Source organism: Thunnus thynnus, chromosome 23 (assembly GCF_963924715.1).
Source record: "Thunnus thynnus chromosome 23, fThuThy2.1, whole genome shotgun sequence".
In the NCBI taxonomy this organism is placed as follows: Eukaryota; Metazoa; Chordata; class Actinopteri; order Scombriformes; family Scombridae; genus Thunnus; species Thunnus thynnus.
Window position 1 is genome coordinate 19,851,241 of NC_089539.1, and position 26,283 is coordinate 19,877,523.

At 39.1% G+C, this 26,283-nt stretch overlaps 1 protein-coding gene across 1 annotated transcript in view; it reads left to right on the top strand.

Annotated features, from left to right (window-relative positions):
• Positions 1 to 26,283, top strand: part of LOC137175722 (ankyrin repeat and BTB/POZ domain-containing protein 3-A) — a 199,405-nt gene that overhangs the window by 139,984 nt on the left and 33,138 nt on the right. Inside the window, exon 3 of the mRNA XM_067581550.1 lies at positions 21,006 to 21,213. Within this exon, the coding sequence (XP_067437651.1) occupies positions 21,006 to 21,213 (208 nt within the window). The remainder of the gene's footprint in view (positions 1 to 21,005; positions 21,214 to 26,283) is intronic.

Consider the following 26,283-nt stretch of genomic DNA (forward strand, 5'->3'; position numbering starts at 1 on the left):
AACAAGTTTTGTCTGTGCATCTAAAGCCTGATATATCTTATTCATCTGTACAATAGAGCTCCATTATCCAAAAACGTCAATGAATCACATCATTGCACCAGGTAGCATGTTCCTTTACTATCATGAATGTACGCAATGTAGTTAACTTAGAGCCAATCACACATACAGAGCTGCAATTTTCATTGTCAGTTAATCTGACAATTATTTTATTTTGTCTATGAAATGTCAGAAAATAAGGAAAAATGTCTGTTATAATTCCCCAGAGTCGAAGGTGATGTCTTAGTCAGTTGTATGACGAAGAAAATCATTAAATCATCATATGTAAGAGGCTGAAACCAGCTGACATTTGGCATATTTGCTTAAAAAACAATTACTGGACTAGCAAAATAGTTGCAGATTAATTTTCTGTCTACTGACTAATTGAATAATCGACTAATCGTTGCAGCTCTACACACATACAGTACAGCATCCACAGCTAAAAATAGCATCCATCTGTTTTAGGAAATGAATTACTTGTTTTTTGAATATGAAACTATGTATTTGTGACCCCATTTTTAAGATCGACATCTTCAGAAAGAAGGAATGGCCTGAGGGCCACAGACAGGGCTGAGAAATATCGAATGATGGATTAATGCATCGCTGGTTTTGGTTTTTTCATGAGATACAGTGACAATAACAAAAAAAAAATAGAATAACCCCAGCCTTATGCTTTAACAACATCAATAATGAGAAGAATTTAAGTGTGAGTTTTCTTTTCACTGGATTTATAAATGTTCATGTTTAACGATTTTTTACTGCTGTTGGCTGTTGTGCAGGAATGCTAAGAATAACAGAAATAAAATGACAGAAAGAGGCATTACTGAACAGAATAACAGAAAACAAACAGGATAAGGATCAATTAGGGATGTCATACAGGCAGGTAGTATTTCTCCTGTGGCAGATTAGTCCATTAGACCACAACAGTAACAAGTTCTGGTACTGAGTTCCTGCAGAATATAATTATAATTGCCAGTGGTATTTACATCCCTCAGATAGATGTAGTATGTGAGGGTCAGTTTAAATTTGAAATTAAAATAAACAAAATAAAGTCTGAGAACACTATAAAAAGCAGACAGGAGAGCCACGATGAATTAGTTTAAGAATACAAACAGAAAACAGCATTATGAAAGAAAAAATGTGCAACAGCTGAAAATAACTGAACCATCTTATCGCAAACAAAGAGGGAACTGTCAGTGAACTGCAGTTACATATCGGCCTTATCAATGACATAAACACTCTCCACCAGCTTTTATTGTCCTTGTTCTTTTCAACTTAATCAGCTGCTCAATTTGTACCTCATGAAAACACAAACTTTCAGATAAACAGTTGCCAAAATAAATGTTTTTCTCATTTGGACTCCAAAATGCTTAAGTGCTCTACTCGTTCACTTGTCAACAAATCAATTTCACCAGCACCAAATGAAGCTTTTCTCTTTATTCCCGAGCTGCTTCACATGTAATTTAGGCAAGTTGCTTGAGAAGTTTAATCAATTAGGCATTACATATTACTAATTAAGGAAGAAATTACATTACTTTAGTAGTTACTCAACAGCCAAAGTCATTAGTTTCATCACATCTTCTGTATTTAACTTGTAGAAAAAGGAGGAAGCCTATGATTTAGAAGTCCACAATTTTTCACGTCTGTCCTAAAACAATAGTCAGGGGCCCAAATGAATGTTTACACATTTAGTTTTTCTTGCTGTAATCATTCCTCCTGTTCATGGCCATTAAGAAATCCCTTCATAATGCACTTTTAATGGTGCAGTGTGTAGAATTTAGTGGCATCTAGCTGAATAGACTTGGTAGAAATGGAATATAATATTCATAAGTATGTTTTAATTGGTGTATAATCACCTGAAAATAAAAATCGTTGGATTTGAGCCCTTTATATCTACACAGGGAGCAGGTCTCTTCCACATAACCCACCATGCTGCACCTCCATGTTTCTACAGCAGCCCAGAATGGACAAACCAAACACTGACTCTAGAGAGTATTCAGTTAGTTGCTTTATGCCAATAAATCCTACACACTGGACCTTCAAGGGCATGTGAGCATAGCGCCAGTAGCATTCAATGTATAAATCAGAGTAGAGGCTGTCAGTCATCTGTGTGGTGAGCTGGTTGATTTATGGTAATTACACTAATGTTCATTATAAGAAATAATGTAGTAATGATAGCAGAGGCGGCGCAAGACTCTCAGCACCGAGAGGGGGCAGAGAATTCTCAAGGGGCCTTTCTGATAAAGTCATTTTAAAATTCACAACTGTAAAATAGCTGATATATCCTATCCATAAACACAAACTGTCAATCATTGAGCCAAGCAAGCCTATGTCTAAGAAAACATACAGTGAAGCCACTTTGCCAGACAAGCTTGTTCTTAAGAACAAAAGAAGATAACAGGTTGCCGGTCGCATTCAAAGCATGCAGCGCTCCACGGGCATTGATTGACTAGAAGTTCAGCACCTCTGCCGATTGTGCACTGTCTCAGTACCATGTCTCTCTTACATGGGAATAACATAAACATAAAATAGACATGGCGGTCTACAACACTATACAAGGTCTATTCATTCAAATACACACACAGACAAGTGCCCAGATGCCGTAAACATGAAGTTAAACAACAGATTAAGCTCACGTTCTGACTGACCAAAATTTAAGTTAATAAAGACTAATTATGGACATTTCTTTCACCAATTGAGTCGTCCCTGCTCAGCCAGCTGTAGTTTAGTGTAGCCCATACACTTAGAGTATTCTACTATCCTCCATAGAGCAAAATAATCTGAACAGGTTAACAAAATTTGTGCATGTCACGGTCCCTTTTAAAAACTTCATCCTCTTCTCCTTCATGGTGGCAAACCTGCCAACCACTTTGTCTTTGTCAATGTTTATGTCGAGCTCAACGCACAGCAAAGTGATGTTGGATAGTCTGACCTCGTCCATGCCATGCGGCTGTAACTTCGTCTTGCGAGTTTCATTCACCACAAACATAAGAAGATATGAATATCTCATATTTTGGCTAAAGTTTTCAGCAAAGTTAGTCAAAAACTTTGAATTGCTGCTTCTGCAGTCTTCACTTCCTGCGGAGTCAATGACCCGAAATATGGACAGCGCAACTCTGCCATTATAACCCACATTGTGGTCAGAGGTGGGATTACATCCATAGTGGTAAGAACTAGCATAGAGAATGAATAGAAGAAGTTCAGAGAGTTAAACTCTACTATTCCTGCTGAACTGCCCAGTTGGGTCACGTGCTACGTCCCCAGTGGGGCCCCTACTGAGCGTGGGCCCCAAGGCGGTCACCCCCTTTTCCCCCTGTGGTCGCTCCGCTTCTGAATTATAGGATAATATGAAAAATACTTCATGCACCACGTCCAATATCACAGCAGAGACCTGGAACAAATTGATGACAGCAAGCAGGTGTTTCATGGTCAGACACTGTGTCCCCACATAAAGCAATGAAAATCAGCCTTGATATCAACACATTCAAATTGTTTAAACTGAAATCAATTTTAACCCATTAGCTTAATATCTGAAGAATAAACAAGATCACTTGAAAGTAAAGCGGGCCACACAGAGCCGGTCGGGCAATTTCACACCCGACTTGTTCTGTAATTAACGGATAATAGAAGAGGCTGTTAAAGAGCAACATTCATCACTATATCCATAATCTCATTCTCTTGAGTTGGAAAAATAACTCTTTTATTCCTGAGGTCACCATTATCTCTCTGCTCATCTTACACACTCATATTTCACGTCTTTGTCTGAGCGAGGACGGCAGACCGCTGATGGCACATTTGGGCGGCGGATGCTCCGGGTGTTTGCACTTTTCCTCATCTCCCATGACACTCGGCCGTGAAGGATAACTTTCTCTCTCTCTGTTTTTACTTGGAGTTGTGTGTGTATGGCGTATAGACTCCATAGGCTGCTGAACAGACATATTGTGACCAGGTGTGACAGAGGAAGGCCATTCATTTGTCAGCGCAGCCGCTGCCCTGCGGGTCAGAGAGCAGCCACTAGGCAAATAAACGGAGTAATGTAATACAGTGCAGGCCTCTAACAATGGGGCCCTCCATTCCTCAAGCTGGGTGTGCCTCTACCACAGAGGATGGCAAATATGCAAAGTATGAACTGTTTTCGAGACTATTCGTTTTTTTTAAATCTATAAAGTATTTTTTTAGTGGTGGAGTTTGCAATTCTTGCGCTTCACTTGTGCGAAGCATTCACAGAAAACGGGGCATTACTGTTTTTAGTTTTATATCATCAATAACATACTCACTGTTTACTGTTCATAAACTCATAAATAAATTGCTGAGCGAGGTTGGCACGATGACAGCAAAGGTTATTTGGAGTAACCCTCCCCTCTAGAGTAGAGCTAACATTTAAACAGAGCATACAGAAAAGGCTGGCGCCCTGGATTTCGACTTGAAGGCGGCATTTTTACATATTCAGCTTAACCGAAATCCAAGCTGACACATACAAGCTAGTTTTTCGAGCAGAACAGCCTTTTTTTTCACACAATATCTGAATAATTAAAAGAGAAACAGGATTAGAACTCGGAAAATGTGTCTTTAATAACCAAAATCATCAATTAGTCTATTGTCTGTCAGTTTGTATCTTTTCATTTGACAACTCAACACATTACTGTCTCTTTGATGATACGTCGATGTTTGTCGCAGGCTGTGTGCTTGAAACATCCGGGCACCAGTCGCTCTCTGTATTTTTCCGAGGCTGACAATAGCCAGCCTGAAAAATGAGTCATTGTGTATTCCACTGTGCTTAGGCAGAGAATAAAGTACTTATTCTTCAGGGCTGAGAGGGTTTCACAAATAGAGGAATCCCTCTCCCCCCCCCCCCGTGCAAAAAGCTGCAAGAGATGTGTGCTGGTTTGAAAGGGTACAGAAAATGACACAAAGATGAGGTGGTATTTTTCTTCTTCTAGGAAGTGATTGCTTACTGAATACAGGAAAAACCATGATATTTTTTTTGGCCTTTTGGGTGCACATGAGCGTATATTTCTGTTTTGTTTTTAGATTGCATGTGAAGATAACGCTTCAAGCATGCTGTCCATAAACAAGCATTAATCTCACGATAAATGCTTAATAAAGATCTTCCTATTCTTTTTTTTTTGACAGCCTACATTTCGAGATTTCATTAATATCACGCTTTTTGAAGCTGTGACTCAGACCATTTTCCCATCGTCTCTGCTCCATTATCCCACATTCACATAATGAGCGGGGGGATAATGGGATAGTTTCACACACGGGGACGGGGAAGATTCACAGGGAGGTGTTACATTTCATCTTGAGACCATCGTATTGTCGTGCTATTCTCATTTTTCATTATATTAGAGTTAGAAATACTTTTCCTTCACCGTGCATCATTATTCTTAATCTCATAGAGTCTGACCCACTTCTCAGCAAAGATGATAGATTCAAAAAAAAGAAAGAAAAATGAGTCAGTCAGACTTATTTTCTCTTAAGTTGATAATATATCATAAAAACATTAATCCAGGTAGTAAACAGGGTAACGTAGTTTGATCTATAAGGTTGTGCTTCTCTGTTTTTGAGCTAATTTCACTCATTCGACTGCTTCAGCTACTGATGATAATGTCGCCCTCTTGTCCTTTTCACTTTCTCTCTGATGGACACGTCAAGCCAGGACAGTATCTCGCTGTGCTGGGAAAAGGTTCCTGCTGTCATTTTTGTCCTCTTCACTTCATTTTCTGCGTCCTTCCAGAGGTCTACAGTGCCATTCATTTCCTCATGTCTGTCCATCTTGGAAACGCCATGATTTATTAACAAAAAAAAAAAAAAATGTTGACTGAGTTTTAATGATGAGGATGGCTCGATGCATTCAGTCACAGGAATAGGGTGCGGCCATTTTCCTTATCTGTCTCCCAGCACCTTTGCGAGGACAGCGAGGGCATGCTGACACAAATAACCCTCCTCACAATCCCCCAAACACCACACACACACCTCTCTTCATCTAACACAAAAGACACATGCTGGAATATCTTGTAGGCCGTTGCTGCATGCTGCAGTAATTATGTGAGGCTGGATTCATTATTGTATAATGGTTTAACGTCCCTCGATACCTGCCATAGGATCCCGCTCGCTCGTCGGAGCTCAGCGCTGCAAAGATTAGAGTTGCGATTAAAAAGTTGCTTGAGGAGTAACTCAAGTAGTTTCCAGAAGGAAGATATAAGACGACATTTTCTGGGCTAACACTTTCTCAGTTTGCATTCATGTGTTTGTAACATGTAAAGGCTGAAGTATTGTAAGCGTATCGTTAGCTGAAGTACCGTAAACATGGTTCTGCTTGTTTCAAGGTCAAATGAGATTAAAACAAGGCTAAATATGGTTGAAAAGTTAATGTTTTAAAGCTTCTAGGATATGCATAAGTGTACTTTCAAAAGCATTCCAGTGACTATATTTCAACAGTCTACTTACAACTAGCTTGACATTGAACTATATTCATTTAAATGACATTAAAACAACTGTTACATGTAGTTCTGCTTCAAATAAAAGTATTCAAAGTCAAAGATGGGTTAACATTTGAAAGTAACTTCCAATCGAGGATGCTAACTTTTCAGTAAGCATGGTTTTGGTTATTTGCAGGTCAAAAGATATTCAGATTAATCTCTTCAACCATATTCGTTACAAACTGTTTGCTTCGTTCAAAGCCACAGAACATAGTTTTGTTTCCAAAGAAACCAAATATGGCTGAAATTTGGGGAAATGTTAATAAAATGATGCCATAAAAAACATGCAGTCTTGTGTTTGACTGTTTCACTCAGTGTGAACATCATAACACTTCAATGAAGAGCTGGAACAAGTTGATACAGAATATATGATGCTGTCGGACAGTGCAGATTAAAATGATTTTACAAACCTTAAAGCTACCTTAAAGGGAAAATCGGGAAAACTAGGCTAAATCAGGTTGAAAGGAGAAAGTTTTTAGCTAATGTTTCAACACAGTTATGACCTAATATAATAATTTAAATGCTATACAACGTAGATGTCTAAAGAAGATGCAGTTTCTAAACAAATGCATCCAATTTTTAACCTAGAGATCTTTTGATGCAGATTACTGCATTGGCTAAATGGGAACCTGTAAATGTGCGTTCAGACACAACATGAAGAATTTCAACTTGATTTATCTGAGTAAATTTGACCCAAGAAGTGTTTTTGCAGTTCATGTTTATTTTGCCCCAAACATACAAGCTACTGTACCGTAAGTTCCAGACGTGGAGCGATAACGCTTTGGGAAGAGCACAAAGTGTTCACTCAAGATGAATTATGTCCGACTCACACGAACAAGTCTTGCAAGTCTTTTGTGTTTGTTCACGTCTTTGCATTGACTTTATATGTAATCATGTTAAAGCTTCACTTTGCATTCTGTGCGAAGACACCTCCAGAATCTTTGCCAGAAAAAAAAAAAAAAAAACAACTCAAGGACACGAGTATTGACTTTCCATTCTTGGATTTGTTATTCACCCTGGGTCTCGCTTCCAAAAAACAAAATTTCTAAAGGCTTGATGTACAATTACAAAAACACAAGGGAACACAAAGACGGATGGTGGATAAAATGCATCACATCACGGCGACTTGACCAGCAGCGGTGAACGGAACAACGAAGGAGAGCCAAAGATTCACTTAAAGAATGACACATCACGCCCGAACAACGCTGTACTCCATTATTCAGACCCAAAATGGCTAGAAAATTGAGTCGCCGCATGACTGAACTGATTATACAACTTCAAACACACAAGCGAGCTTACACTCTAAGGATAGTTCTTCATGCTAATGATCTTAAGAGGTTTGCTCCACAAGGACACACAGTATGGCTGTGAGAACTCTTGCATTTAATAATCACCAACTTGGTTTTAGTGGAGATTAGGTGGGGATTACTTTGCTTCCTGTTCATGTAAAAGGTCAGCGGCCTTCATTTAAGTCTCTTGTCGATGCGGACATTCGATCGTTGCCGTGTCGTCGACGGCCCAAGCGTTGGATTCTAATTAAAGTCTATTGAATGTATTGCATTTCCAACGAGGCGGATGTGCCCCTGCATCGGCATGTGTAAGCATTCAAGTGTGCAGCACCTCTCCGGAGAGGTACAACACCCACAGGCAGATGTTCTTCATTAATAATTATTACCCATCAGCCTGACATGTGAGAGCCTGCCTCAGCTCCTTGACTACAAGTGACTTCAGAGGTTGAGGGACACACTGAAGTTATCCGCGTTTAACAACCACTTTACACTCCAAGTCCTGCACAGACGTAAAGAAGGCCGTAAAGAAGACGCCTCATTACGCCTTGGCTTTGATTTTTTACACTAATCCAAAATGGGCAAAGAGGTGGAGCTGAGGAGGGCTGCATGAAGCCTGGTTGTGGAAACAAGCCACTTAAAGCGGCCATGTCCTTCATTATGCATAACTTTACAGCTTAATAACATTCAAACGGGGGGAAAGGGGAAATCAGCTATAGAGACCAAAACTGTTCTTTGTACCAGGCCGTAAACATGTTTATTTCTGCTGTAAAGTTGGGCATTTTAACATGGGGGTCTATGGGGATTGACTCACTTTTGGAGCCTCAAGTGGCCATTCAAGGAACTGCTTTTGGCACTTCCGCATTGGCTTCATTTTCCAGCCCTGAAGGTTGCCGCTTGGTATTGTACAGAACGGCGAGGCGGAATAATGGCACAACATTCCCGCCTTGAAAAGGCTGTATAAAAAGGGGGTACAGACTATACAGTGGGGCTGACAGATAATGCAGACTCACTAATTGAGTGTTGTGGAGGGAGCCCAGAAGGCTAATGGAAGTTTGGGGGTAATAAGGCGGTGAATTGAACAGGCTGCTCTTAGTTCTCACCTCACTGTTTCCAGAAAAAAAGAAAAAGATGGGGCATCTGTTTGAAGTCAAATACCAGCAGCTGTTTGCAGCAGCGCTTCAGCGAGAGGAAACTTCACAAAAGGGCATAATAGCTGTTGGTATTTCGACTGAACTTTTATCTTCCATATCTTCGAGTTCCATATCTTTTTATTCGGCGCATTATAACAAGGTTACAGTGAGACTTAAATGATGTAAGACAGTTGAAGTGTCTGAGTAACTGAGCAGCTTGAATGAAAACTTACCTAAAGTATGTGCAGTGATAGAAAGTTCAGGTATAATTTCACTTCAGAGTGAAAAACTGAAAAACTTAGGCTTTTTCACTGCTAATTGTACTCGTTTCCCTTTTTTTGCCCACAGTATGCCATGAAACATTACAACAAAAGACCTCTTGTTCATGGCTTTTTTTTTTTAGAGGAAATCATTTTGATGGAGTGTTTTGACTTACCATCATCAGGGGGGCTTTTTTTTTTTTTTTATAATTTAGCAAAAGACAGAGAGTAGGAACAAGGCCAAATGAGAATTGGCTTTTTACGATTTTCAAGAGGCTAGAATAATAAATGTGCCTGCAACACCCTTCAGTTGAGCCTTACAAAATATTTCTCTACATAATTATTATTCTCATGCCTTAGCTTGGTTGCAACCATTGTAACATCTCACACTGCAGGTGGACACTGAAGCACTAGACTAAATAGCTGTATTGCTTTAAAGAGCCACATCATACCTTGAAATGTAGCAAATTTCTTGTATTTTGAGGTGCTATTTCCCGCTTCCTAGTTAGTATCGGCATCACGTGTAGCTTTACAGTATAAGAAACCTATCAATGCCGGCTTTGTGGTTCTTGTGACCCTCGCCTTGCACGTCCGTTGACTGTAGCGGTCTTTCAAAGACGAGAAGAAGAGGTTTCCCCAACAACAGATTGAATGAAACTGACACTGAACATATTCAGCTTGGTTTCACTTAGACTGAACATAAAAAAGAAAATGAAGAAGAAAATGTAGTCAAGTACTGGCCTGGATTTAAACCTTGAAAACAGTTTTTCTTTTCTTTATCATTTTCAGCAATGCAACTGTTCTTTGTATTCTCCTACATGCATGTTTTGTGAAAATAGTTTAAGTTGTTGTTTAAATGTCAATTATTTTATAGAGCTTTAAGCCTCAGTTGTGCTTCAGTTATTTTAGTTTTTCATTTTGTGAAGAGGCAGCGGAGGTGGTTCGCACCGTCTCCTCATAAAAAGAAGCTTGTGGGTTTGAATCCAGCTTTGAACTACTGGTGTTGCTGCAGCTCAACTAACTACCAGTGAAGCTTGTATCTTCACTTGCTGCTGTTTCAAAGTAGCATCCTGTCAGTGTACATTTTATTCAGACGCATATAATCTTTTTTAATTAATATATTTTACCATAACATTGTAAATTCAACATTGTGTGTTTACTTACTTTGTCTGCATAATGTTTTCCATCGTGAATCAGCTGTTGCTGCAATGCTAAGCAGACCTTTTGATTAAATATGTACTTTTTGATTTGATTTGTTGCTGTAAACAGCAGGGCTAGTAATTTCCTGCCACATTGTAATTGTGATGCTTGTCTTAAAAAAAGGGTGGTGGTGGGGGGGGGGGCACACACAAAAATAAGCCCCTCAGCTGAAACATGAATGGTGCAGTACTATTTAAGCACATTTGATACAGTGGATAATCAAGACCACATAGGAAAGTTATTTATTATAAATTGCAGCAGTCTGCAGTAGTGCTTTTGCAGATCTTCTCAGGGGAGCAATTAAAGTCCCTTATAGAGCCATTAGACAGAATGAAGTGTCATCCATTTAGAAGTCTCCTCCTGTGAGTTGCAGGAAAGATGATGATAATAGAACGAGAGAGATACCGTGTGTGTAATCTCCTGCTCCATTTCCACAGACTGGAAATATCTGGAAAACCTAAGATAAGACGATGAGACAAAATGAAGCTATGGTTCAGAAACCTCTTTAGACTGAGAGAAGTCATTATCAAGAAGGGTCTCATATTATTTTCCCCCAGTTTTATACTGGTTGTTAATGAACAAACTTGTTCCAGGGATCTCTGGGACTTAAACAAATGAGCCATCACAGCTTGTTTCAGCGCGCTGGGCCTGTCTGGTATAGTTTCAAGAGCAGTTCAGGAGTGGACAGCTGCAGCAGACAGAGGCTTCTCTGGGACGATTATAATGGAGGAATTGTGGTTTCTGCAGCACCGGTACTTGCAAATATGGTATAAAAAGCACTTTCCTGGAGAGGGATTTAGCATCTTGCATCATAGGACCCTCATTCCTCATCGTAAGTGAAAATTCCCTCCAGGGAAGACTGGAAATAAACAAACAACCCCAGACATTTGACCCTGGATGGCCCTGATACTCTCCAAAAATTAGACATTTTAGGAGGAAAATAGAGGTTTACCACACTAGATCTAAACTCTGTAAAATAAATTTAGATTTTTTACATATGGATGATCATTTGTAATTCAGAACTTAACATTTCAATAAATTATTCTGTACCCAATTGTCACTGGATCCTGGGGTAAAACAGATGGTATCATACTGCTGCCTTCAAGTGTTTCTTTTAAACCGCCTGCCTCCAGAGATACAGTATTTTGTGGTGTAGCAGCTGGATAGAAACTGTAAACCAGCTAAATTTTAACAAAGTTACACCATCAGTGTGACACTTAAACTTTAAATCCGTGTACATAGATATTTTTTTGGCCACTTGAGGGCATCACAGCAAACTCAAAACACAGTATTGAAATATTATCACCTTATAAAGTTGATATCGTGAAGCTATTTGCAAACAGTTGCTTATTTACACATCCAGCAGAAACGGAGCATTGTTAGTATTCATTTGGAGTTTTGGAGGTGAATATAATTCCTATATTCCATCTCCACCACCTCCTGAGAAGAATATCTGCCTCTTTAGCTGCTAGATGTTCCACTTTCTTCACCAGATAGTCGCTAACTATGTCTGCCAGCCGCTGATAAGAGCAGTAAATGTGCTGTAAAACCAAAACAATGAGCTAACGAGACTAAAGAGGCCCTGCAGAGTTTGATGCTAACTTCCAGTGAGTTTTATTCCCTGATAAAAAGATTAATAAATTGAGCTTTAAAATGTGCAATTTGGTGTCATAAAGTAACATAATTACTTTATAGCTGAATTTATTAAGGTTTTTAGTCACTTGGAGCAGCAGAAAAGGCTGAAAACGTTAACAAATGATCACGTTATAATCCAGCAGACACAGAGCAACATTATTACACATTTGGAGTCGGGTTTCTGGTCACCTGAGAAATATAAGTCCAATATTCATTCTCCTTTTCAAAGCTGTCACTAGGTAAAACCCCAGATTACCTACAATAACAGTGATTTTTTATCGTTCTAATGTTAACAGTGTTTTTTTTTTATTACTTCTTTCTACAGTATCTCTGCATAGCAGCTGTGTTATTGGTTGTATAGTCATATACTCAGCTCCTGATATGCCATCTTTCATTTCTTACATTTCATCCTTGCTGTTTTTGTCATATGTACTGCATTTTTCACTTACTGTACATGAATGTACCATGTAATATTGTCAGCAGTGGTTCAAGGCATCATAATAGCTGGAACATCACTAGTGCTTCAAAATGAATGAATCATTTTCTAGCATTTGTAGCACTATTTTTGTTCTCTCTTAGGTTTTTTTTTTTTTCTTTCAGCCTCACCTTTGCAGTTACTGCTTTTCCGTGTTGTTGTGATTTATTCAGAACACAGTGTGTCACATTTACTGCGAGCTCAGTATGTAAAACAATAGGATAGAAGATGGATCAGTGCTGCTGTCTCTCGTGTTCAACCCTTCTTATTTTCCTTCGATGGAGACTGTTGTAAAAAAGACCAGAAAAAAAACAGTGGTGGATATATTTAAACCCTTTTTTTTTTTTTTTCTCCATTCCTCTTTGGCTCATTGCCGGCTCACAGGTCGACTGGCCCAGTGGGTAAACTCCCAGTACTCCAGATGGCCACTCAGCCTATGATTGCATCCTAGCCAGGTTACTATAAAAGTGTGATTTTCGATTATGAAACCACCAAGCCGAGAGCGTTAAAAGAGAGTTTTAAAAGCAGCTACTGTACTGTATCCGTCAATGGTTCCCCTGTCTATTTAAATACAGACGGTTATCATTGACCTTCCTTCACATGTCCCATATTGTATGAGTCTACCAGGTGATTAATTTCCACTTAAGAAGCACTGGTAAAAGTATCTGCTAGTTCTGTGTTGATGATGACATGTCCTGTAATTGACTGTGATTAATAGTTGCCAAGGAATTGCTAATGTGCCCCAAGGCAGAGCTCTGAGTCGGTCGTATTACCAAGTGATGATTAAATGTCCTCAGTTCGGGCCCTCGGGGAGCCATAGGCCATGAGAGTGTGTCAGAGGACAGCGGAGGAATCTTCCATCTCCGTCCTCCATTAGAGAACACAACAGTTGTCTCACCGTGATAATCACATTTGATGAGAAGTTGGCTCACTTCACTTTGTCGGCTTGAATTACAGGCCTGCCTGTTGACCGTTGTTTCAGTGAAGAGCGACGATGTACTCTGAAAAACATGTGTCTGAATTTTGATTTACATTTTTCAAACTGCACCTGTTTGAGCCGTCGGTAATCTTGGGTAAGCAGGGGTTGATATTTACATTCACAAAACCTTCAAACACAGTCTTGTCTAGACTTTGTCTGCAGGACATCGTGTATTTTAGATGTGTTGCATTTAAAATCGATTTGCATCTTTCTCTTAAACAAAAAAAGAAATACTCCTGGCTTGAAGCGAGGTAACGTCCCTTTAAGTCTCTCTCCACTCAGAAATGCACTTTGATTCCTGTTCCTTCAGTTGGATGTTTGAGCTTCACCCTGCAGAATAATGTATGTGCAGTGAATTTGTTTTCACACTCATCTGCTGAAGGGGGAAAGTTTCTCTGAGCTCACTTTAAATCTGAGTGTAACTACATGCATTATTTGTGACATCACAACTAGTTTTGAGCCAATCGTTGTCCAGTTTTCAACTCTGACAAGTGTGAAACTTGAAGCCTCCAATACATATACAGTGAGAACAGACTTTTTAGTGAAATAGGAGACATCTTGTGTCCAACAGTTAAACTTTTGAAATAAAAAAATATTTGCATATTCACAGATTCTGTCATTTTTAATAAGGTAGAAGGAGTAGATGTCATTTTAAAGATTTTGACAAGATATTTGAACTATTATTCAAAGCAGAGTATTTTATATACATGTTAAAACATGTCTGGAGGGGATCTTTAAACCATGTATGTCACTACCACTTGACCAAAATGGATTTTGTACTTTTTTACATTTGTAGAACTAGATTTATGAATCTAAACCCTGCACAGTGTTTCATTCAAATTTGGAGACCACACTCAAAGTGTCATGTCCAGATAAGACATAAACATGATGCAACACTTTAGCATGCTGTTCTCAAGTGGCCTGCATTGAGTCTCGTCCATCACATCATTAAAAATTTAGGTTTTTTTGATGGATTAAGGCTTGCTCCTTCCCCAAATAAAGTCTAAATGCTGAGTAGCGACAGGAGAGATCGTTCCTAAATCTGCACAAAGTAAAAGAAGAAAAAGTTAGGATGGTATATAAAACAAACAAACTTCCTGAATCAGAACTCGCATTAATAATTCCCACTCCGTCCTCCCCAACTCTGCACCAAGAAGAACAAAGAAAAGTTGGTAAAAAATTAATGACAGATTGCAAAATAGAAAACACACACACACACACAAAAATAGCCCTAAATGACTTGCTAATACATAATTAAATAATATTATTTGTTTTGAATTAAATATGAAATTTACAGATAAGTGACATGGCAGATTCACACAGTACTGAGAACACAGACAGCCACTTAAATCATCACAAATCACAGGATGAGTAGAACTCATCCTGTGCAAATAGGAATCATTAAAAGTTTGCAGTCCATCTGTAAAAAGCTTGATTCAATAAATCCACCTCTTACATACACTGACAAGAAAATGAGTGTATGAAAAAAAAATGTATAATCACAGTACATGACTTCTGGGTATTAAGTGTTCATAATTTCCTCATGCATCATCTTGTGCAAACTAAAAGAGTTTTAGTTTGCACAAGAATATTCACATTAACTTTGGGGAATACCAACTTACTTATTAGATAATGTAGATTTCACTCGAAAACACCACATTTAAAATATATCATGAGCAAATAGAAACACTGAAATACCTTAATGTGCTCCTTCTAAGGTTTGGTAATATTGGCATTATTGTGCACGAAATCTCACATTTAATTACTTTACAAAGGATATTATTGGACTCACAGTAAGTTTTTAAAAAAATACATATTGCATGAGGAACTTATCTCAAACAAATTACTTACTGTCAGATAAACACACTGTTCCAAGTACAAGAACTCAAACCTGATTCCCTGTGGCCTCAGTTATGAGAACATACTGTAATAACACCGTCCTTCTTTGTACCTGTTGCATGGAGTAAATTTATAGATCAAAAAGTACATAGTGTAAAGTAAAGGATGTTATAAAAGCAGCCTCATCAACAGAAATGCCTTAATTGGGCTCCATATACTGACATGAAATAGAGAAAACAAGCCATTAACATCAAAAAGCTTAATTTGTTGAGGCGTTAACATCTAAAAAGTACAGTTCAAACAGCTACACTTCTGTGTTCTGCTTCCATGCCAGGAGGTCGTCTTGAGTTTTTAATGATGAAGCCTTACTAAAATGCCTGCTATGTTTAATAATTAAGTCTTTTAATCATGCTAGCGGCATGGCTGTATGAATAGCAATGTCGGTCAGTCCACCGTGTTAGTCTAAACTGAAATATCTCAAAAATTACTGAATGGAGAACCAAGAAATTTTGTAAAGACATTCACAGCGGCCACAGGATGAATCCTACTGACTTGAAACTGAAAAAGACTGAAAGATGGTGAACATTAAACCTATTAAAGCACTGCCATTGTGGGCGTATTCGCATGCTGGTGTTAGCATTTAGCTCAAAGCATCACTGTGCCTAAATACAGCCTCACAGAGCTACTGGCATTGTTGTAAACTCAGTCTTATTTAAAGGGGTCGTATCATGCACATTTCCAGGTCTATATTTATATTCTGGGACTGTACTGGAATATGATTTACAGTTCGAAAAACTCCTGTGCAGCCCCTCAGTTCAGCCTCTGTCTGAAACAGGCAGTTTTAGCTCCTGTCCCTTCAAGGCCCCCCTCCTGATGAAACTAGGATTTCACTTCTTTTTCTCGTTCTTTACTCAAAATGTCAACTTCTCAAACACATCTGTACATGTTCAAGCCTGAATCCAATCCAAAATATGCAGGTGGACAACGCAAACAACATTAGCAACAACCTTAGCAACAAAGGCTACAGAACAGACGGCCATTTGTGGACATCTGTGAATGATCTGACGTTATCACAAGGAGGAATTACAAGTAATTTTGGAAATGGAGCATTCAGAACAGGCTAAAGCTCTGGCTTTTTACATACAATCACCTCATGTTTTGGAACTTTGACCATGTTTAACATAGACATCCGACATCATAACAGTATAAAAATGACAGAAATTTACAAAAAGCATGTTATGTTCCCTTTATGTTGTTTTTGTGGAGTTGCAAGTAAAACTTTTATGTGATGAAATGATTAGTTCCATGAAGACATTCGACCCTTAACTTAGATTATTTCTCATGCATTGCTTGTAACGGAGATAAGGTAATTACCGGATATGTAGCTGCTGAATGACAAAATTTAAAGTGGTGACATTTCATTATAGTAGTGCATCTTTGCTCTATGCTGTTTCACCAGTTTTTTTCTGTGGGAATAGGAAACAAAGTTTTGCTCTGTAATGAGTCCTTCCAAGAAGGAAGGACTTGGCTGGGAGAAAGGAAGACACTAAGCTGTCTCCTATGATTAATTCAAATGAGATGAAGCATGAACCCCATAGGAATGTTGCTTAGATAATTACAGCAAAGGAGATGGGAGCAAATGTTGTCTTGCTGACTAAAACCAAAGTCACAAGAACAACTAATGAAGGAAAAGAAAGCTTGACTATCCCAGCACTGGTTTTAGCTCAGAGGGACAGCGGCGGTTTAACTGTTTGCACGGTGGCTGCCTCTGATGTTTGTGGCTAACGTACCAGTTTGTCTTGTTAAAAATCTGGTCTATTATTTATGGATGTGGTGTGGTTATAGAGTTCTTGTTTTTGTTCAGCGAGGTCTGCAAACCCCAGGGGAGCACTGTCAGTTCTTAGAGTTAGTTGTTCTCTGTTATCTCTTGTTATGGGTTGCTTAGATAGTCTCCCGCCGAGCAGGAGAGGGGGTTCCTAATGCAAATGCGTATTTCTGTCCTCTTTGTTTTATCTCCTTAATCTTTATTGATGTCTTACTATTCCTCGTACTGTTCAAGCCAGTAGCACACTGCGGAAGCACACACTGAGCAGCATGGGGACTTCCTGAGTACCTGGAGTGGAAGGGCTTTCTGTGCTTGGTTTCTTCCGCCTGCTTGAAGTTGCAAAATAAATCCTACTGAGCACCAAAAATGCATTTCAAACAGAGTCTGCAAGCTGCAGAGTGTAGCACATTCAGGGAGCCAATTCCCAAATCATATTTATACCTGTAGTTAGGGCTGCAACCGATATTATATTTGCATATTTTTTATTAACCTCATTAAAGAGGTTAACTCCACAAATTTAAATAAATCAGTTTACCATTTATGAGGAGCACCACCCAGCCTGTGGAAACTGGTGTGCACTGTTTTCTGTGGCTGTGGATGAGCTTTTTCAAGTCATGGTCAATAACTTTGATGATGTCATAGTGATGTCATCAGAGTTATCTCAGCTTGGGCTTGACTTGGCTTTACAAACTGGAGGAGTTCGAAAGACGTGGCTCTTTAGCTCACAGGGAGGATCTAACAAAAAGATGTTATCGAGTTGAATTATGAGTCTTGTCTCTATGATTATAAGTCTCTTGTGAGTCACCCAACTTCATGGAATGTCCCTTTACTTTTTCAATCTAATGGTAGACAGTAATGAAAAATGTGCATGGCATGTTCCCAGAGCCCAACTCATAAACATTTCAGAGTCCAAAGACATGCAGCAAAACCTCACACACCACCATTTGTATCATAAAGAGAGTTAAACAAGTTCAAAAAAGCAAAAAGATTCAAAGAAAGTTTTTTTTTAAGATTTACAGTCTTGCAAGGAAAGGATGGGCGTGTGACTGGGAGACACAGATGGGCCAGGGAAGTATTTAGAAGTGGACTAATGCATCGTGGGTTTGTGTTTTCATGGGATTTATTGATATTAAGACACATATTTAACATTTAATACAACTGTTAGCAGCCTAACATTGGTATCATTCACAAAATAACCTTAACTATACCTTTAACATCTGCTGTAGGTCACAAACTTCACAGTATAAATAGGTGTAATCTTTGGTCTGCACTCAGTGACCATACCTAATCATGTTTGTCTAATTTGTCATACCTGGAGATAGGAACCTTGACCTGCCACACATCTTCAAAACAATCATGAACACAGGCCGTGTTTGCCTTGTTTATTTATTGATGTGCTTAATTCTTTCTTGATAACTGTCGATGGGGGTCCCTGGAGCCAAAGTGCAAACTGTGCTGTTAGCAGCGTGCTCTGTTTACGTCTGATTGCCTGTGAACTCTGTCAGGGGCCTTTAGTCTGACAGATGGAGAACCCTTGGCGCAGACTCACCGTGTCATTCTGTCCAAGAAACGAGGTTTCAAGACAAGCCAACTTTGCCTCAGATTGGACATTTTTGGAACAAACAATCAAACAAGATCAGAGAAAGAGTGTGCTATGATGTGTTTCCTGGTGCACTGCAGCTCAGAGCCTCTGACTTTCACACATATATTGGTTTATTTCTCATGTAATACACTATGTGTAAGAGAATGCATGAGTTGTCCCCGTTCTCCCATAAATCCAGTGCTCCAATAAACCATGTAAATAATTAGATCAATGAGGGTATTCATTTCTCTGAGAAATCGACCCTGCAGGCTCACACTGCAGTATTTTCCCTCTCAGAGCAACCTCGTTATTCTTAAATGCATCTCTAATGACCTCATCGATAAACGCCTGTGAAGTTGCCAAAATCTTAAATCAGAGAATTATGACTTTCTAAATGTCAGCGCTGCATATCTGCCTCTGTAGTACAGAGGTATTGAATTTCAGACTTAGTAATTCATACCCCTGCCTGTGTTCAACACTATTAGAATTCTAAAATTTGTTCTGACTTTCATTTATTCCCTGGTCCTGCTGCATACAGACACAGCTTGAAATGGGTTCATGGCAAAAGCAGTGGACCATGGTTATCAAGGAAGCTGTCAGAAAATGTTTTCTGTGTTGAGAAGCTTTATTTAATCTCTGTGGTTTGTGTTGTCTTTCCAAAAAAACTTTTAGTTGTAAGGATTTTTAGGTGAACCTTCAAGTATCTCAAGAAATGATTGTCTGATTCAGGGGTAAACTGAGGTTGAACTTTACAACTAGAACAACTAGTTTTAAAACCAAATAAATGTTTGAGTAATGATGTCTCAAATTCACTTTTTTTTGCCTTTCTTTAACTTCTCTGGAGACTTTCCCTTACCTTAACCATTACTACATACCGAACCCCGACCCTTCAACCTTAACCAAAGACCAAGTCTGTGAACAGATTTATGACCCTACAATATTACTATAGGATAATTCCAGTTTGTTACAACTTGGAAATGATTCCTACTACTTCTAATTATGCTAACAAGTTCATTGTCGAGATCTGGGAGTGTGGAAGCTTGTTTCCAGAGCTGTCAATCAACACCCAAATCTCCAATTTCTTCCGCAGTTCAAATAGATGTGGTGTTGGAGACACAGTCAACCAATCAGAGCTTTGTAGACTGGATTAAGTAAGGGGACATGATCTTCCTATACAGCTAGCTGGCTATCTAGCTACATTCATCAACAATAGTGACAGAAAAATGGCAACAAGAGTTGAGATGAGTTTGATGTAGATGCACATGTTTAAAGTATGCAAACAGAAATAAAAACTCTACTGATTAAAGATTTTTGTCTGATCTATGTGAAAAAGGTTGACTGCTTACAACAAATGCTGCCGTAGTTTGAAAATGACGAGGTACGATGGGTATGTAACTCACTACCGATTAGTAAGGATTAGACAAAACAAAATAAGCGACCCGCCAAACAAGAAATTAACTAACATGAACACAATGTCAGGCTGAAAGAATGAAGAGTGGCTGAGAGCATGGTGACGTTGTTATAAAGAAGTTGTATTGGACAAAAAACACAAGCAACCAGACATTTTGGGTGCTCTCACCTTTGGCTTTACCTCCAAAAAACTGATTTGGGTAATCTGGCACAACTGTTGGCTTGTTTCCAACCTCTCTGATCATCTGATGGCTCATGTATCTTACACATGTCCTTTAATAGGATGCACATGTGCTATCCCAGTTTACAACAGGGTTGGGTTTGGTTTCAAACTGGTTTGATATTAAGCCAAACACCGGACCAGCAAAACCAACCCAACCCTAGTCTACAATCACATGTCCAATGACAGGAAGTAAACAAGGTTTAAAAGTGCTTTCCAGAGAAAAAGAAAGAGAAAAAACAAGAGCTTAAAATAAAAAGAAGATAGAATAAGAGCTCTAAGTGATTTACTGAAAGAGGCACGATGTGCGTAAGATTTAGTTTCAAGGCAGCAATTTCCCACTCAGCAAGGACTGTGTGGGCATATGTGTATGACTAAATGTACGGTGAATCAGAGGGTGTGTGAATGAGGGAGTGTGTCTCTACTTCATCACAGAGGTGCTGCGAATACTCATGAAGGAAATGGATTTGTACGCTGACAGTGATGCGTAGGACTCTGTTGTAATGACTCGATCCTCCCTCAGTGTTGTGCACAATGTTATTATTTTATCTTCAGCAATGGATCTCTATGTGTGTCACTTTAATTTATCATATCATGCTAATTAAATCCATGTTCTTTTCTCACATATGAATAAATCCACTAGGTGATTTGGTGTCCCGGGCCATGCACCACCTGCAGCCACTGCACATCAAGAACCCCAGCAATGGCACTCCAGTCCACCAGAAGACCAACACCACAGTGCACTGGGAGCCCGAGGCCCTCTACACCCTGTGTTACTTCATGCACTGCCCACAGATGGAATGGGAGAACCCAAATGTTGAGCCCTCCAAAATCACCTTACATACTGAGAGGTGAGTCCAACAGCAGACCTGGAAATGATGCTGTGTTCACACTGGTAGTTTAGTCAAAAATCCAGGAACTGTTTGTCTAAAAGTTGGTACAATGAACTCTTTTCGTCTGAAATGTTTAGTTTGTTATCTGCACTCCCACTGGAAGATAGCATCATTGGTGGTATTCTTGAATTGCAAGCAAGAAAACAGGACATGTGAGAATGACATTACAACTGAAAAGAAGTGTGAAAGCAGACATGTAGGGTTAAGGTCGGGGGGGGGATGATTGAACATAGGTTTTGGACTCAAATAAACAAACTCTGTGTGGGAACTGCCAACAAATTTCACAAGTTTGAATCACCAGTGTGCGATTTCGAATGCACTGATATTTCTCACAGATACAATCTGGATAGTTGAGTTAAGGGTCAGTAGGTGGAGACAAAGGCTATGACCCAATTCGGTAATTTGATCCTACAATGGACGCAACCCATGAAAGGAGATGCCTGGGCCTCCTTCCCACTTCTGGTGCATTCAGGCACTTTCCATTAGCTTATCAAGTCAAATATTTTCAAAGACGTTACCCTTAAACTTTCATCAGTCTAAATATGTTTTAAATAGAGAAGAGTTATAGAGTTTGAGTGTGAATGGTGACATTTTATGCCAGCACATGATGGTAAAGTGGCACATAAAACTCACTTTTCTTCACTTGCACTTTGTTGTTTACATCCTGCAATGTTTTTTCCATTGGTCTGTTTCATGTCATGTATTTACTAGTCATTGAAGCTAACATGAACAGTAATACCTGGTAAATATGACATAGTCAGGGGATATTTACACCTCTACAATCACCTGAACGCTCCATTAAACAATTGACCAGTCAAAATGAATTGAAAGGCCTCAAAAGACTCAAGATAGGAAAAAGAAATTTCCATTACTCAGCTGCCTTTGAAATGAAACAGGCCTTGTCAGCAGCTTATGATGTATTCACTCTTGAAAATCAGACTTTGAAGTGTGTTCCAAAAAAGTCAAAAAAGAGCCATTTTGACCAAAAATCCTTCTTTGCCATTCAATTTTGTCAATTGGCTAACTTGCACACTGATGATATGTGGCCCTTTGCCTCCTCTCATCAGGTTTTAAATCAAGCAGTGAGATGATTTCTGTCTCTGAGAAATGTTTGTCTAAGTTAAAATCCAATCTCCCGACACATCTATCACCCACATTTCTGGCACACTGCACACACCGTAAAAGCACCACATTTATCGGGAACGAACTCCAAAAGCTTTCCATCTTGATATTGAGACACATATATCCTTTCAGCCATATTGCCACTGTCAGTTAATGGCACACTACAGCTAGAATAATTTCAGCTGTTGTAAAGGTTAGACCTTCCTACTTTTTCTTGCACAAGTTTTTTTCGCCCCACAAGCGATCCCTGTAAGATGCTGCGTGGGCCGGTCAGTGCTGACACTTCCTTAGGCATTGAGCAGATTGATGGGAACCAGGGGGACTTCACTTAGATGGACAGATGGACAGATATTCCAACATCTTTCCTCCACTCTGAAAAGATAAAACTTCATCCTGATGACCCTGGGGAGCGTAAGGAATGTCAGACAGAGTGACATGTCAGCAGGCTCCCTGGTCCCCAGAGAGAAAATTCTCTATTTAGCATTCTGCTGAAAGGTTGAAGACAAGTAGAGAAGGCCTGAATAACACACAGAGGGATGAGGAAAAGACAGAATGTGATTAAATGAGATAAACTAATCTTTTTAGGGTTGTTTTGTGAAGCCTCAGATAAGCCTCTGTGAGGTAAGTTGCTTGAAATGACTTTTACACTAAGCTTTAAATATCTACCTGAAGCTAAATTAGCCTTAAACAAAGAAAACTGGTTTATTACTCTGATTTTTAAAAAGTTTATAAGAAATAATGTGAATCTAGAGGAAGTTTAAAGGGGACATAATATACACATTTACATTTTTATTTAACTCATACTGAACCTTTATGCAGCCCCTCAGTTCAGCCTCTGTCTGAAACAGGCTGTCTCTTAAAGGCCCCACTCCCGAGGAGCCCACTGTATTGTGATTAGCCAGTTCTTGGAAGCCAGTTCTTGGGAGACTGTACATGTTCTAGCTGAAATTCGGTCCGAAATATGTGGCTGGACAGTGCAAACAACACATGGAAAAACCTTAGCAACAAAGTCTACAGAATGGACGACTGTTTAAGCACGACGAGCCAACGTCAGCTCGTCGGCAAGGTAGAAAAAAATGACGCAAACAAGGCATTCAGGGCACGTTGAAGACTGGGGTTTTGACTTGCAAGTGGCATTTCTGCATATGTTAACCTCAAATTTTGGAACTTTGACCATGTTTTGCTTAAATATTAAACATTACTTACATTAATTACATTACTTGCCCACCACACGTACCGTAGTTTTGCTTTTTTCTATAGAAACAAACCCATTTATTTCATTTTCGCGTATCAGCGCCCACGTTCATCAAATAAAAAACTCAAATTCGTAAAGTACCAAGCGTGTTATCAATACTTAGTCAGATGACAGACGCTACAATTAGAAACTGACTGTCTGCTCCGGGAGCGTGTGCAGCAGCAGCAAAAAGTAGCAGAGTGAGACGTCTGTTCTCCGTCCTGCTGCTGTAAACAAACGTAACGCTAGCTGTTAGTGAGCAGCTGCTCTCTTGTCTCCCCGGGTCTCAATGCTGGTTTTCGGCAGCAGCTCTCCCGCTCTCTGCCTGCTCAGCCTGCTCTCAGTGTTTCTCTCTCTGGATGGCAGGCGAGTTGCTCCGGTTCTGGTTCGGCGGTTGTCCTCTGGCTCGTCCCTGTCTATGTGCACGGCAGCCCGGTTATACACAGAGGACGACCCGCTGGCAGCAGCAGCCTGAAGCCCGCCGTCACTGACTCTTAAATGAGGGGAAAAAACTAAACTAAAAATCTAATGTTAAAGATCAAAGTAAGCGCTCTATGGATGAGCGTCATTGATGAATATATTATTTTGTAAAATGTCCGGCGTTACCGGTAACATCGGTGTTGTCACAAGTCAGTGGGAAAATTTCCTCACGGTGGTATCCCTAATATGTCCCCTTTAAAAAGTAACAGAGCTTGATATATTCAGTAATTTGGCCCAAACATTAACTCCAAAAGAGGAATTCTTACACTGGCAGCTCTGGGTTTGGTTGTCACTGGAGGCCTGCTGTCTGTATCGATGAATAACATTACCCTCAGTGTTTTCATTCCAGTCTGGGCCTCCCGCTTTTTCAAACCTAGAACGGTAAATATGTCTTTCAGGAAGCAGACATCAGTTAGAGCACAAGTTCTTAGAAAAGGGAGGAGGTCTGAATTGTCACATTAGTCAGCCAACTGCTAAACAGCAGTGAAGGCCTTGCTTTTTTTTTTTTTTTTTTTTATTTTAGCTGTTGCCAGAGTTCAACTTCCTGGCAGACTGTAAGTGTAAAGAAAAAGGATAGTGTGGCTGTGGAATGAGAGACTAATGCACACAAAATGTAGACTAGTCAAACACAGCATGTCAATATCTAAAAGCTGCTGCCTTGATTAAACATGTGCTTACAGCAAATTTACAGAAGGACCAGGCAGCTGCATGCATGGTAAACATAACAGTCCCAAATGGTTTCTCTCAGTTGGGTCTGTGGTTCTGTTTGAAATCATTTTTTGAGAAATGATAGTCGCCAGAGGGTCATGAGAGACCTTTTCTGATGGATTCATAATATAATTTAACTGACTATATAATGGAATTAGCCAATTTTATTTGATGTTTTAAGGTTTTCTAATGTGCATCTCAGACTACTTTGTGGTTTTAAAGGCCTTAAAGGAAAATAGTCTGTTTTTATTATTATCTAAACTGGAATCTGGTGAGTCAGAACTACTCTTAAGTCTACCATTATTCATGTTTCTTGTAGAATAAGTACTTTTGTTGTTAAAAGCATACTGAATAGTTAAGTTCATAAAAAGGGCACTGTCATGATGACTAAGTGCAGATGGAAATATATCAAACACTAATATTGGCTTAATGAGGACCTTGTGAAAAACCACTTTTAAAGTGTGTGCTATCTACCAGTGGCCTACTTTAAGGGATAGGTCAGGCACTACAAAAAAAAACCCTCATATTATCCATGTCCCAAGGTTTTTCTGTTTGTCATGAGTTGGCTAATGTAGAGCAGAGAAAAGGACAATTTCTATGAGCCTAAGAGGATAATCATTATTAATGAGTAGGATGCGCTGAAGGTACACTGCCAGTGGATGGACGTGTAATCATCATTGAGATATATGAAGTTTATCCAAGCCAGGAGAATCATGAGCTTTGTCATTTTGTCTTTCACAGAGAATTGGGGCAACATGAAACAATAATACAGCATCTGACAAAACAGCTGATTTATCAAGTGTTTCAATGAATGTTTGGCAGATGATTATTTTGGCTTTAAAAACAAATAAACAGCAGGTAAATCAGAGATGTAGGTAACCAAGCATTTGGCTGGGGGTTAAAGCTAAGAGTCAGAGCAGACTAATGTTTGAAAGAGGCGGACATTATCACTTATTTCTAATTATTTCCTCAGTGTTGGTAACAAGGTATATTCTAATTAAAAATATAATATATTCTAATATCAATTGAGTATTCTAATTATAAAGTTCCACTTGTCTGGTTTTATTGTTATGTTATTTTTCAAGCATTCGTTAATAACCCAGCTGTGATTATTGATTAATTAATGGTAAGAAAATGTAAAAATACTGAAACACACACCTGTGATCACATAATAGCTTTACATTGATGTTCTTAATGAATATCGTCATGCTTCAGGCTACTTATGGGTGTTATGATGCTATGCTAACGTCCAACATAGACAGTAAGGCAAAAATAATTACTAAATTAAAACAAGATACAGATGACATTTATAAAATATGAATAAAATACAGAATGCTTCATTTATTGATTTGGTGTTAGCGTTATGAAAACACAATGAGCTAACGTAAGATCATGACCAAAAACTTATCTTTTAAAAACACTTAACAACAGCTAAAAAGATATATTTTAGATTACAGTTAAACACAGCTTTTTATTTGAATAAA